We start from the raw sequence: 13423 nt of genomic DNA on the forward strand, positions 1-13423 counted from the left end.
TGCATTGAGTGTTGTTCTTTCTCTTAAAACAAATGATAATCATTTTCTCAGGCTTCCAGTAAATACTGTAGCTGAAGCCAGCACAGTAATAAATGCTCCATAACTGCCTCTGGTGGCAAGTTCTCTGCCTGGGGAATCAGGTTGGCTTCTGTAGTTGAGTCCTATAATATGATTTTCATTCACTGTTGTAAATTGGCTCTGGACAGCTTCACATGTCAAACTTCACTACTGCTTTCTGGATCTCACTAGGCAAACTGTGTCATTCACTCCTGGCCTTCAATATACAAAAGAGGTTTCTATTGTTGGGCCAAAAATACGTAGAAAATCTTCTATTCTATGAGGGCAAGACACAAAAATAATAACGGAAATAGTTTACATTGAGAGTCAGTAGAGAAAATATAAATATATGGGAAATGTTAAGAATAAAAATGTTTTCTGTGCTGAGACATTCAAGGAGATGGGAAGCTGTTTCCCAGCTTTAGAAACCAGCAGTAACCACAGGAGGGTTCTGCTATAGAGCCAAAGCAGGATTTATTTCTTGTATCTTTACTTGTAAAATTAAGTGTCATTAATGTCATCTATAGGCATAAGATGGTTTTGTTTTGATAAATTTAGATTTCATGCACATTTTCATTTTGGCACTATCATTTTTTACTTCTTTTCTCCTCTGCTGTGAGATTTCTTTAAAACAAGCAACAAGGTGAGTTTGACTCAGGCAAGCTGTGCAGGAGGTAGTAACCTTACCAGGTTCGGGGATGTTGGGTTTTTTGGACTGAGGTTTTTGAGCGTGTGTGCATTCTTTTTTTCCTGAGAGATCACTTCAGTCGAGCAGGAACATAGATTTAGCCTTATTAATACAAATGAATGGAATGAACAAAAAGGCATAGATCTTTTTTTATCTAATGAAAATATCACTCAAAGTCCCTGTTTTCCCCCACAAACAGTTGTGACATGGCAGCGAGAGGCAGCTCAGGCATGAGCAGTGTGCTCGGTGCATGCCTGCCTTCCCTCTCTGGGATGAAGCAAGGAAGGTGAATGAATGAGACTGACAGGAGAAGTAACAATGAAAGGTGGTGAGAAGGGCTAAAAGTTCCAGTTGGGAATGTGGAGTATTGCAGTGGTAGATGGAAAACTTGAGGTCTGGCAGTGTATTATTGCACTCTGGCTGCTTATGTTGATAGAGACATTGGTGTTTGTCAGATGTTTTGCAAAGTACCAGCATACAGGTTTCTCTCTCTGGTGTCTTTCTGTTTGTCTGTACAGCATTTGATGCCAAATTCACCTACCACAGTGAAACTGGTGGATTCATAATGTGACTGCCATTGCACATTCAGCATTTACCAGCAGATAACCTGACCAAGTGCTCAACTACAGAGTTATGTCAGCTTAAACTAAACACACTGTGGTATGTCAGGAAATCCAGTATCACTGGCACTACTCCTAGGTGAACACTGGTATCGGAGAATGTATCAGAACATCTTGTTTCATTCTGAAAGATCGGGTGAGCAGAATTACCTCTGTGGCATTCTATCAATATATATTTATTTTGAAAAGTCACTTCATTCTTGATAGCATTTTGTCTATCAAAGATCTGCCCTTAGGTGAATACTTAGGAAGCAGTCCTTTTTAAAACTGTAGCAGCAGCTCTACAGCTAGACCCTGGAAATCACCACCAAACATCAGGATATGAAGGGAACTCTAGCTGTCACTTTGTCTTAATATAAGCAGACAGTTTACTGGCTCTCAGCTCTCCAGTTCCTAAGGCAGACTCACTGAGAGGGATTTATAATACATATTATTAATTTTGTTTGGAAGTCATTCAGGTACTGCGATGAAAGGCAGCAGTATAAAAGTCTTGGAGAGCTATATGTGTTTAGGGGGTTTATAGTGGTGGTAGAGTCTTTGGCTCAGGTAAGTTGAAGGCTTTAGCTGTCTGTTAAAACAAGCTGAATATCCTGCCACCCCAGTGTACTTTGGTGTCTACCTGTCAGACAACTGAAGCATGAGAGAGCCACAGAAAGGCTGTTCTTTGGCAGTGTGGGTCCCTAAACACATTCTGAAGCAACAGGACTGCAGATTTTTGCCTTGCACTTTGCAGATCAGCGCTCCATGCAGTGCTGCAGTGCTGTGGTGTAAAGGATGATGACTGCGGCTTCTGCGTCTTTCACTACAGCATAGGCTGTGGGTTCGGGCTTTGTAAATGCAGGGCAGGATTCCCTCCTTCCCATCATGGATGCCTCCTACCCAGGGCTGTCTTTGGGTGAATACTTCAGTCCAGCTACCTGAACCTGTTGTGAGTGGTAAGAATAAAGCTTGTATTTCAAATAAAGTGACAGGAAAGGGGCCAGGACAGGGATCAAATGTTGCCCATATTAGTAGGAAGACAACTAGATTTTAAGTGTGGTGTTTTCCTCTTAAATGCTGAAAATATATCTATGACTTGTCTTTGTCAGACTCCAAAATGTAAAATAAGATACATAGATGAGATAAATGTAAGCTAATGATCCAAGCAGCTTTTATAATCCAGTTGTTCTCACTCCTTGGCAAGGAGGAACAGTCTCTTTCTTGATTGTTATGTGCTCTAGACATTTCTTCCTTCCTAATATAAATGGCTATCCCCAGCCCTGGGCTTTGTCACTGCAAGGGATACAAGTGCTCATTTCCCCCAGACAGCCCTTAGCCAGCTCTCTGCAAATCCCTGCTAATGGGGCAGGAGAGAAGGAAGGGTTTGCCCTTCCCAGCAACCTTCACACAGGTTGTGTGCATCCTGCCAGAGCAGAGTGTGCTGCAGTTACTGCTGCACACTGAGCTTATCTTGTGCTTTCTCTCTGTCAGAGATTGCTTTTGGTTATTGGCTGCCTTGAGTGATGCGAGCCCTAGAGAGCCCTGGCCCTGGAAGCAGAACGACGTGATTCAAGGAGCCATACCGGCTCATTCAGTCGCTCCAAGCAGGGAAGTTCGAGACTGCCCAATGCGGAGGGACGTTTCTGACAGGTCTCAGCTGAGAGCTTGCTGGCACTGGTAATAGAGCATGGCTATCTCATTTATAGGCTCTATTCACCTGACAGCTAAGAATTATCAGTACTGATGCTTCAGTCTCTTTCTCTTTCTCTGCAAGCGAGTGATTTGTCTATGTTATGGGTAGGTAAGCTTGACAAAACATTACACATTAGCAGCTGAGACAGTGTTTGAAATGGGAAAATTGCTAGCAAACTGCACCATTAGAGACCCAAATAACAAATTCTTTCTTTCCCTCAATGAAAGAGAGATAGTTAGGGTCCAAATTAATTTGTCTGTCTCCCCACTCTGCAGGGGGAATCACTTTTCAAGACAAATGGCTTCTTCACTCCTGAGAGGGAGCTGGCTCTATTAAGGCTGCATTAAGCAGAGTTTAGTCCTTTGTGTTTTGGCATCCTGGGTGTGAGCAGTACAGTCACTAGATGAGGAGGTGATGAAAAGGTTTGTACCTCAGTGAACTTCAGGATGTATTAGCATGAGAATTTGAGTGCTTACTCTTTACTCTGGGGTAGTCTTTCAGATTTAACTGCATAGTTTCCCCCTATATGTTTTGCTATTTTGTTTTTCCAAGAAGTTTACTTTTTGCTGTCATTGCTGCAAAGTCATTTCAAGAGAGTGGGAAGGAGGATGACTTTATCCTGTCTAGCATCATGTTATTGCAAGAATAATGCACCTGGATCCATTGGGCCCTCATACGTTCCAATCTCTAATAATATATGAGAGAACAGAAAGGAAATTGTTCTTGTCCTGTGATGTTGTTGTCAAAGACTAAAATAAAGCTTCAAGAGGCAGGCAGCATTGCTGTGTGTCATAAAAGGGGGAGATAGGCTTCAGTTCATCTGAGTGATACAGCAGGCACAGTGAAATGGGTAACTGAAAGGAGGAGCAAAAGCCTCTGAGAGGTTTGGGCATGGCCAGTGGATTTCATCCATTTTGTGAATTCTGTTTGTGGGATCTTTTAAATAGCTCTTGCTATGAAATACAGGAGGAGGATTTTATTGAGTTGTAAGAAGTCTTGAATGTGATGGTTCAAACAATCAAACTTTAGCCTTTTAGAGCTGTGTCTCTTGTACTCAGGTGTGGTTTACAATTCTTTTATAGTGTATTCTGGTGATGCACAAAAAAATGAACTCACTGATGCTGCTTTGCACAAGCACAGGTGGGTTTATACCATATGACAGCACTTCAGAGTATGCAGGGCTAGACCATGAAATACAATTTTCCAGGGGTCATATTCTAGGTAAATGAGGTAATTTTCTCTGAAATAAAAGGTGGCTGTAAAAGTTAGATTAGCTTTTCACTAAAAAAATCACATTACTAGGTAAGAACCGGTTTTCACTTGATTTGAAAGATGGCACCTCTAGCAGCAGTTTCCCATTATATTGTGAATAACACTGGTTAATAATTAAGCCTTCATCACCTTGAAATTGCCAGCACCCTTCTGGCAAAAGCTAGTGTTTCCTTGGGATCTTTAAGCCTGTCTTTCAGATGTCATTTATGAGCCCAGGTGAAGTGAAAGCACAAGGTATTAATACAAATAGTTTGGTTTCTACTGTCTCAGTTGTGTAACTGCCTTGTGGTTTTCAGCCAGTGCTTGCCAATCTATAACATGAATTTATGGGTCAGGTAAGTACTTCATACTTTTAAAAAACCTGGTAATTTAATGTTGCACTTTATCTAAGGCTCCAAGACCAGCTCCATTTTGTGCCCAAGCTGGAATCCACTTGCAAACACACCCTGATGAGGGCACACAGTACTGCTTGTTGCATCTCTGGTAGCATCTGCAAGATGCAGTGTGCTGAGCATAATGCGTTATGTGTAGTGTTAGTCCTTCGTTTACAGACAGCTTCCATAAAGAAATGTGAGGTGCTAAGGTGAAAATACAGTAGCAGATGACAACAGCCTTGTCCATCTATTTCTGCCCAGGCCATCTGCTGCAAATTGTATAGGAAAGGGTGAAGAATCCAGTTCCTCCTCAGAAGGTGGCTTTCTGAAACAACTCTTCCTGTATTCCTCTCCACCTGCTCTAGAAAGTTCAATTTTTCTTATTACTCAGGATCTGTGGTATTCCAATTTTGGTTGCTTTTGCCTTTGAGTCACTAAAATATCCTTGGAATTTTCACTGATTACAGAAAAGGGGCCGTGTTTCCTGCCTACCACTAGAACTGACTTTCCCTGTAAGAACTGTTATGCTGTGACCACGTGCAGTTTGTGTGAACCCCCAGCTTCCATCCCCAAGTAAAGGGAATTGGACAGGCATGGCCCTCCTTTGTTCCTAGAAGTCTCTGCATAGAAATACTTAGGAAGAGTTAAACACCAAACTGGCAAGCTGACAAAAAGCCTTTATGGGAAGAGTATGTGTACTGCTAATTCTGGTGACAAACACCCAATAGTAGCGTGCTGAAGCTTACAGCAATTTGCATGTCACTGTGGACTTGCCAGAAATGAAGCATGTTATATTTAGACCAACTGGAAGGGAAATCTCAGGCACTAATTCAAATCACAAAACAAGGAATAGAATTAACTCTGGTCACAACCTTTAAAATAGAATGCTACAGAAATAAAAGAATGTGTGCACACTGACTGCACCAGTTGACTGTGCAAGTGTCACAATATTCAGGAGTTAAATGGCTTCCTGGAGTATAACTGAGCTGGCAAAATATCTTATTTTCAAGGGGATTTTTCTTTTGTCTATTGAAAGCACAGATCAACAGAAGAGGCTGTGCAATAGGGGGTTGATGGGCCTTACACATTTTCTCTACATTATTCCCAAGTCCTTTAAAACCCATGATTTACTTCTCCCTGCATCTCATTTTGTCTCTGTTCTTGGATTTAAAATTTCTTCTCCCCTCTGCATTGCTGCAGCAGCTCTAAATGGCTGGAGTGATTCATTCTATCTTTCCAGTATGTTGTTGTGTTTCAATTCTAAACCATTTCCAACCGCAGATTTTTTGCTGGTTTTTAAACTGTTTCTTTTTATGACATCTTTGGGAAAAATGCACAATGTTTGAATAGTAACTAAAATCCAGGTAAAATCCAATTTTGCTCTCAATTCCAACTCCAATTGTGGAATTCTAGCTGCCAGGGTCATTTGAATTCATTGTGTGGGGATCCAGTTTTACATTTCTAATTGAGATGATTGGTTTGGGTTCATCTGAGGTAAAGATAGTCCTTTTAGCAGGGCTTTGGGGAACTTGCTGACAAAGGCTTGAAAATACTTTTGGGAAGGAGTAGAAATTAATCTTAGTGGCTACTGTATGTGCTATCTTAAAGCTGCTATGTTTTATGTTAGTGGTGCATGCATTTATGATACTTCATAAAGAAGACTTTCAAAACAAAGCTCAGAAATGAAAACAGCAGCATTTTCATATAGTCTGGACCACATTTTAGAACATCCTCAGTATTTGTTAGTTAAAATTGGAAGATACAGTCCTTTTTGCTCTGCTTTAACATAGACTTTTTCCCCCTCCTTAAAAATCTGGATTCTTGTATCAGGGATTTCTGCTTTATTTTTTAGCATATTCCCACAGATGGTTGCTCCTGAGTTGCTCTGATAGTATTATTAATTTACTTATTAAGCTGTTGCAATATAGCATAGCTTTTAGTTGAGATAAGTGAGTTCCTTTTACAATATCTAGTCAAGGAAAACATCTGCATTTGCTACCTTAACTTTGATTAAGTAGCAATAAAATACACCTACTACTTTTTATTAATTCCATGAGCTTTAAAGATGCAATGTCTATGCCTGTGTCTGTTTTCTGGACAGATTTGGTGTAGTCAATGAGATTATTTTATTTTCAAAGTTATTTTCTCAGTATTTTCTCCATTTGGTGACTTTCAAAAGAAAAGGCTGTTTCTTATTAAAACTCTATAAAATTGGTTTATATTTATATAAAACTTGCTATCATGTTTAATGTCATTCCTGTCCTATAATTGTGTAGTTAACATGTATATTACTTTGTTTGTTTTCAGACGTTTGGAACAAAACCTCATCAAAATCGTTCCCCCTGGAGCTTTTACCCAGTACAAGAAGCTAAAGAGAATGTAAGTTTTAATAAGACCAACATGCAAGAGCAATCATGAATCTTCTGGCTTCAAGTTCAGTATCTTTATTTTAGAAACATATTGGCAATTTCTATGTTGAAAACACTGGGGATTGCACAGATAATCTCTTCCAAGTGTAAGCAACAATGGAATTTGGTTCAGGATGCCTAACAGTGCATGAAAGCCTTACTAATGCTTAATTTCATTTCCCATTATAAATGATGTGAGCTAATTAGCTGTTAGTCTGTTCAAACTTCAAATCTGCTTCCTCAGAAAAGACTTTAAGTTCTATTTATTTCCTCATTCATTCTGATATCTGCATCACTTCAATTTAGCTGACCCCAGTTACAGCAGGAGTGCCTGTTCTTTCAGAGTAGTTAAGGTTTTTTGTAGTGCATTTGATATCTTGATGTTGAAATCGTTTGGCTGTTTAGAAGAAAACAAAGACACTTGCTGGAGCCTGGTTTTTCTGTTTCTGAATCAGCAGTAGAGACCCAGACAATTCTTTTGTCATTAGCTCTTGTGTTTTCTCTCTGGATTTAAATAAAACAATCCTGATTTGTAGCAGTGCTCTCACGCAGATAACCTGGGCATTCCCCCTGTAGGCCTTTCTTTTCATTTTTAAGTGGTATCTGAGAGATGTTGTGACAGTAGTACAGTGATGCAGACAGTGATAAAACAAGTTACTCCCACTTCACCAAAGTATCAAGTTAATGATGGGTACCACTGGACCAATAGTTTCCAGAAGTCATTCAGGCTTTGTTAGCTCAGTGCTAAGACTGCTAAAAGGGTGCCATTACAGTTCTTGTTTTCTGATGTGAACAATACTTACTGGATTTAAGAAACTGTCAGCTTAGTTCACAGAAGACCCTATCTATTCTATGATTCTATGATTATGCGGTAGCTAATGCTTTTGGAAACTGAAATGATCTTGCACTGTACTTTTTGATTTAAGGGTAAAATTACTGTGTTTGCCAGTCCAGACTTACCAAGTTCCTAGAGCTGGAGAGCTGTAAATATAGATCTTAATATTTAACAGGCCAAATCATCAATCTTACAGAGTCTCTATTCTTCTGTCTCACTTTCAATATAGCTGTATGTATTTTTAAAGAAGCACTGTATTAGATAGCAAGACAGTAATTTCAGTGAAAAATGATGGATCCCTTTTCAGTGACCTAACTTGTAACTTTTTCATTATTGAAGTCACTACTTAGTTCTTTCTGAGGTATGACTAATTTTAGATTTTGGCAATGTTTTACCATCCTTTCATTTTTCATGATTGGTGAACTCTGGTTTTATGGGAATTGACAAAAAAAAAAAATGTTCTTTAACTTGACTGGCTGCTCGGCCCAATGCAGAGCTTACTGTGTGAAATGATTGATGTTAGAATTTCACAGCAGAATTCCATTAGCAAGTTGTGTTAACAGCTTTCTGGAGTACAATTGGCTACTCATTGAGATCTGAACTTGAAATTAAGTAATAAGTTATTGTGCCAGATGATCTGTATCAAAGCTTAGTTAATATGACAGCATTTTGAGGAAGAACTTGGGATAGATACGTAGGCTGCAGAATGCCCCATAACAAACATGATGCTTTGCCATTTGACTGTTGACCTGTCTCCTTGTTAAAGTTTCATTCCTGCTGGACAGTGAAGCTCTAAATGGGCATCACTCTTGTTCTATAAAGTTTAATTAAGGTCATTTATTTCACTATTTGAAGAGACTATTGACATCCTCTTTACAGTGTTCAAGATTCCTTGTGGTTTTAACACAGAAATATACTTCAGTCAAAAACCCACTTCTTCAAGCAAGAGAGTTATCCTTCCTTGTCCTTACAGAGGAAGGACATGTTTGGAATCACTGAAGTTGTCAGCCTTTTTTAATTTCTGTCACTTTGATTTCAATGAGCAGTGCAATAGCATGAGGAGTATTGATTGAATTCACTGATGCCCTACCCAGGGTACAAGTGAGGAACATTATTTTTGTTGTTATTATTATTAACTATTACATGTAATAATAATTTAATAGAATTTAGAGGATAGTACTGGGAATTGTATTGTATTTTTCTCCTTCCAGTGAATAAATATGCAAGAATGCTAGGGATAATGGACTGCTCACTTGCAGCACTCTCAATATTTTGATACTGAGTATTTCCTGCAAGATTATGCAGTTTTCTGTGCTTAAATAATTGGATAACTGAGAATAATGTTTAGATAAGAGCCGGTTGTCCAAGATAATCTTTGTATGACTTCATATTAATAGGTCAAGATGATAGCAGAAGGTGTATTTATGTTAATTCGAGTGTTGCATTTGCATCTAGCTGAATTTGCTGTTTAGAATGTCTCTTCAGTAGCTTCCAGGGTGGAAAAGTTATTTTGGGGATTGGGTTTTAGCAAAGGAGCTGAAATCTTTTGTGTATTGGATTTCATCATGATTGCCCACATCTTCTCACACAATTAATTACATGAAGTTCAATGAATCTGTCTCAGCAGGAACATTTGACACCTATAGAATTTAAATATGCAGTTGAATTATATCATCTGGGATGATGGTTCCCCTGATTTTGGGGTGAATGTAGCAGGTCCTAGCTCTGTGCTCAAGGGCTTCAGAAGTTTGAGGGGCTTGAGGGAGATACATCCCAGCTCCAGAGACAGAAGTTGTCATTATGGCATGGAGTATCCAAGCCCAGACATGCCATTTTCAATTAATTTACATAGCAGCTGTGCTTGTACCATCGTTCTGTGACTTCTAACCTAAGAGTTCCAAAGTTTATGTCATCACCTCCCATTTTGTCTTTGCTTTTTTGAGGCTTTTAACTAGCAGGTTTGTAATACAAGACTAAGAGCCAAGTACATAGAGCCAATTTGAAAGAAGTGGTTGTACCTCTTCAGCTCTGATGCTTATAGTGGCATTTCATGTTGTCAGATTAATTTAACCATATATTAGCAGAAAATACATTGAGATTTCACAATCTTCTCAGTAGCTCTGTGGCATTGCTACTTTTGTTAAGCAGCTCCTAAAACCTAAACCACAACTGACATGGAGTTTTGCTGAGTACTCTTGTCAAATGAGAACAACCCATTTTACATGTTAGGGATAATCAAGTAATCTGTTTCTAATACGTTAATTGACGAAGAATATTTGTCCAATAGTTTTCCATTTGGCTGCATCTAAAAATGCATCTGTTCTGTTTCACAAACAGAACAGATGTGTTCTGTTTACCTTTTACAGTAAAGACATTTAAGCCATACAGTCATATGTTATACAGTGACTCACAGGGTACCCCTTCTCCCCTGGTGCAAAGTCAAAACCAATTTATGTCCCTGAGTGGGAACTGAGCACAGCCACACTCTAAGCCTTTTGGAAGATCTCTACTGTGCTGTCAGAGGTGCAGGGAGACTAGAATGAGGTGACTAATGTTTTCCCTGCCTGGGTGGAATCCTGATAAGTTTATTACATTTCCAGCTCAAGAGCCACATTTCTGCTGAGTGATTCAGAGATATCCTAAAGCATGAAGATGAGCCGTATGTGATCTAAATTGACTTAGCTGTGCAGGTTAGAAAAACCTGTATCTCTTTCTCTTGATGTAAATCAAGCACAGAATAGGATGATCTTACCAAAGCAGACCCAAAGAAGGAAACAAAAGTACAGTGACTTAACTGACTCCCTTTGCCTCAGTCAAGTCAGAAGGAGATGGAGCCTCCTTATCCAACAGCAGTGGAGCTTGGGCTCTAATGGAAAGGAAATAATGTGTCTAATTATCTTCTAATGCTGATTGTAGTACATCTGCGTGAAGTGAGTGAGTGTCATCACCCAGCATGGCATTTATGCACATTCAGGCACCATTAGTTATACACTCATTAGCATCCGGACATGGGGAGAGACAAAGGATGGGAATGTTGAAATGTAGCAAATCAAAAAACAGTGCTAAAATACTTGTTTCAAAATGAGATGCCCTTTTTCAGACGCTTGTCATTGTTCAGCAACTCATGATTTCGTGTGATTGTAATAGGTTTTAATATGTTCCTCAGTAGATAGTGCAGATTCACGTCAGACTTCTGCTTACCTAAGAATTACTAGATAAAAAGCAGCAAATGCTACCAGGCACTAACCAAGTTTCACAAAACCCTGCATAAAAATAAATATTCCTACTTTAGCTGTCACAAATTTGGCTGCTGTGAATTGAGCTGAAGAACCAGAAAGCTTCATTGAGTGCTGTCCTTGTAGGCACGACGTTGTAATAGGCAACATCAGTAGACTGCATATAGTTGTTTCACAGGCTTTATGAAAGAAACAAACCTAATAAAAGGACTGAAGAAAATCCCACTTTATGTGGCTAGATTTGAAAACAGAGGACTTCATAAAAGTTTTAACCAACGGTATTTGTAGCTCAAAACACATATAGAATGGAAAACCTTCCTACTTTTGATTTCTAAGTCCTTGCTCAAGTGATGTTTATTTCGAGTCTGACTGGGATCCTTAGCACGAGCCCCAGTGGAAATAACAGTGAACACGTACGTGAAATCCTGTATGAATCCAGCTACAGCTGTCAGGGTAAAGGTTTGATAGTACTGGTACAAGCTGATACCAACTGTCAGTGAGTGTAACGAGGTGGCTGGAAGTTATGTCTGTAGCTAAGCACCTGGTTGAACTGATTGACAGAAAGATTGGATCGCAATGACAGTTGTAATAAGAACCATAGAATCAACAAGGTTGGAAAAGACCTTCAAGATCATCAAGTCCAACCATTAACCCAGCACTGCCAAGGCCACCACTAACCCATGGCACTGAGGCCTCATCTCCACGGTGTGTGAACACTTGCAGGGACGATGACTCCAGCACTGCCCTGGGCAGCCTGTTCCAATGCCTGAGCACCCTTTGGGGAAGGAATTGTTCCTCATCTCCATCTAAACCTGCCCTGGCTGTTTCCTCTTTCCTGTCAGTTGTTAACTGGGAGGAGAGACCAGCTACCTCCTGGCTCCATCCTCCTTTCAGGTAGTTGTAGAGGCACTCAGTTCTGAGCATCTGGTCCCAAGTGTAGTAAATTTGGCTCCATGTATAACGAAATTGTGGCATAATCTGTATTTGTCTTTGTATAGGTGGTTGGTTGTAATTAAAATTGAAGGGTATTTTCCAAACCAGGAACACACTTTCCCTTGAAAATGGCAATCTGAAAGTGTCTGAAAACTAGTGATACCTGGCAGTGCTGTGTCAACCCTCTTCTGTCCTGCCTCACCAGATCTAGGTCAGGTAGACTTTTGCACTGCTTGTTTTCTCTAGGCCATTAAAAATGAAACTGCTCCAGTGCCAAAGTCCTCAGTGGAACTGGTGCCTGCTTTGGATTTGGGGCCTGAGTAGTTTGTTTCCATCCTCTTTCCTATTGCTATTAAACAGAGATGATGTGGGAAAAGGAAGTCGTATTATTGATACTGTTTTATATAGATTGGGACTAGCTCTTAGTGGAATTTTCTAGAGTTTTGATGGGAATTTTGTTTAAAATACTATGTTTCTGGTATTTATGCTGAATATTTCCATCTTTACATCTCCTTTATGACAAAGTTTCTTCTTGTAGACAGTCTTGCTGCATCAAAAGCCATTACCCTGGTGCCTACACTATGCTGATGCCATTAATCCCATCATCTTCCTTAATGTACATTTCAGCTATTCTAGAGCCTTTCCTTACCTTATCTATCATTTCGCTTACAGTCAAAATATTATCTTCTGTACTGTTATAAAGTTAGCCTTCAATTCCTGCCTTTAAACATCACACAACCTTTATGCTTTGTCACAGGCTGCTCCTCACACTTGAGGGCCACCCCACAGAGTCACAACGAGATCTCCATTATTAACAGCTTTTAAGATGGTTTTATCAATTTCACCGTTGTTCTTCAAAGCTCTTTATAAAGCTCTTTGTCTCAATGCCATATAATGAAAGACCTGACTAACAGGGGAGCTGCTTATTTATTGAGGCTGTTGTACTGACTGGTTTTCTGATAGCTCCTGCAATTTGCCTATCTGTGTCCTTACGTAGTTCATAATTCCTCCAACGTAATATAATAGTTTAATTCTGGGTTTGTATCAGGTACCTTCCTCCAATAAACTACAGCTGTAATGTTTTCATCAAAATCCTGTTTATAATTTGTTTCGTTGTCCCTTCTCTTTGCAGAGACATCAGCAAGAATCAAATCTCTGACATTGCACCTGATGCATTCAAAGGCTTGAAGTCTCTCATTTCATTGTAAGTAGAAAATAGAACTGAATGGGCATTTGGGGAGAGTTTGCATGTAAGAGAAATAAAGATGATAATGTGCTGTCTGGGAGAACTTAGTTTCTGTGTGCAGTTGCCAGCTTGTGTGAAGCAT

The 13423-nt window shown here is 39.6% G+C and overlaps 1 protein-coding gene across 1 annotated transcript in view; it reads left to right on the plus strand.

Moving 5' to 3' along the window:
• SLIT3 (slit guidance ligand 3) overlaps positions 1-13423 on the plus strand; it is a gene marked incomplete at its 5' end in the record, with an annotated part of 525497 nt that overhangs the window by 339511 nt on the left and 172563 nt on the right. The window contains 2 exons of the mRNA XM_080626822.1: positions 6991-7062; positions 13228-13299. Of these exons, the coding sequence (XP_080482948.1) occupies positions 6991-7062; positions 13228-13299 (144 nt within the window). The remainder of the gene's footprint in view (positions 1-6990; positions 7063-13227; positions 13300-13423) is intronic.

Source organism: Psittacula echo (assembly GCF_963264785.1).
Source record: "Psittacula echo genome assembly, chromosome: 11".
In the NCBI taxonomy this organism is placed as follows: Eukaryota; Metazoa; Chordata; class Aves; order Psittaciformes; family Psittacidae; genus Psittacula; species Psittacula echo.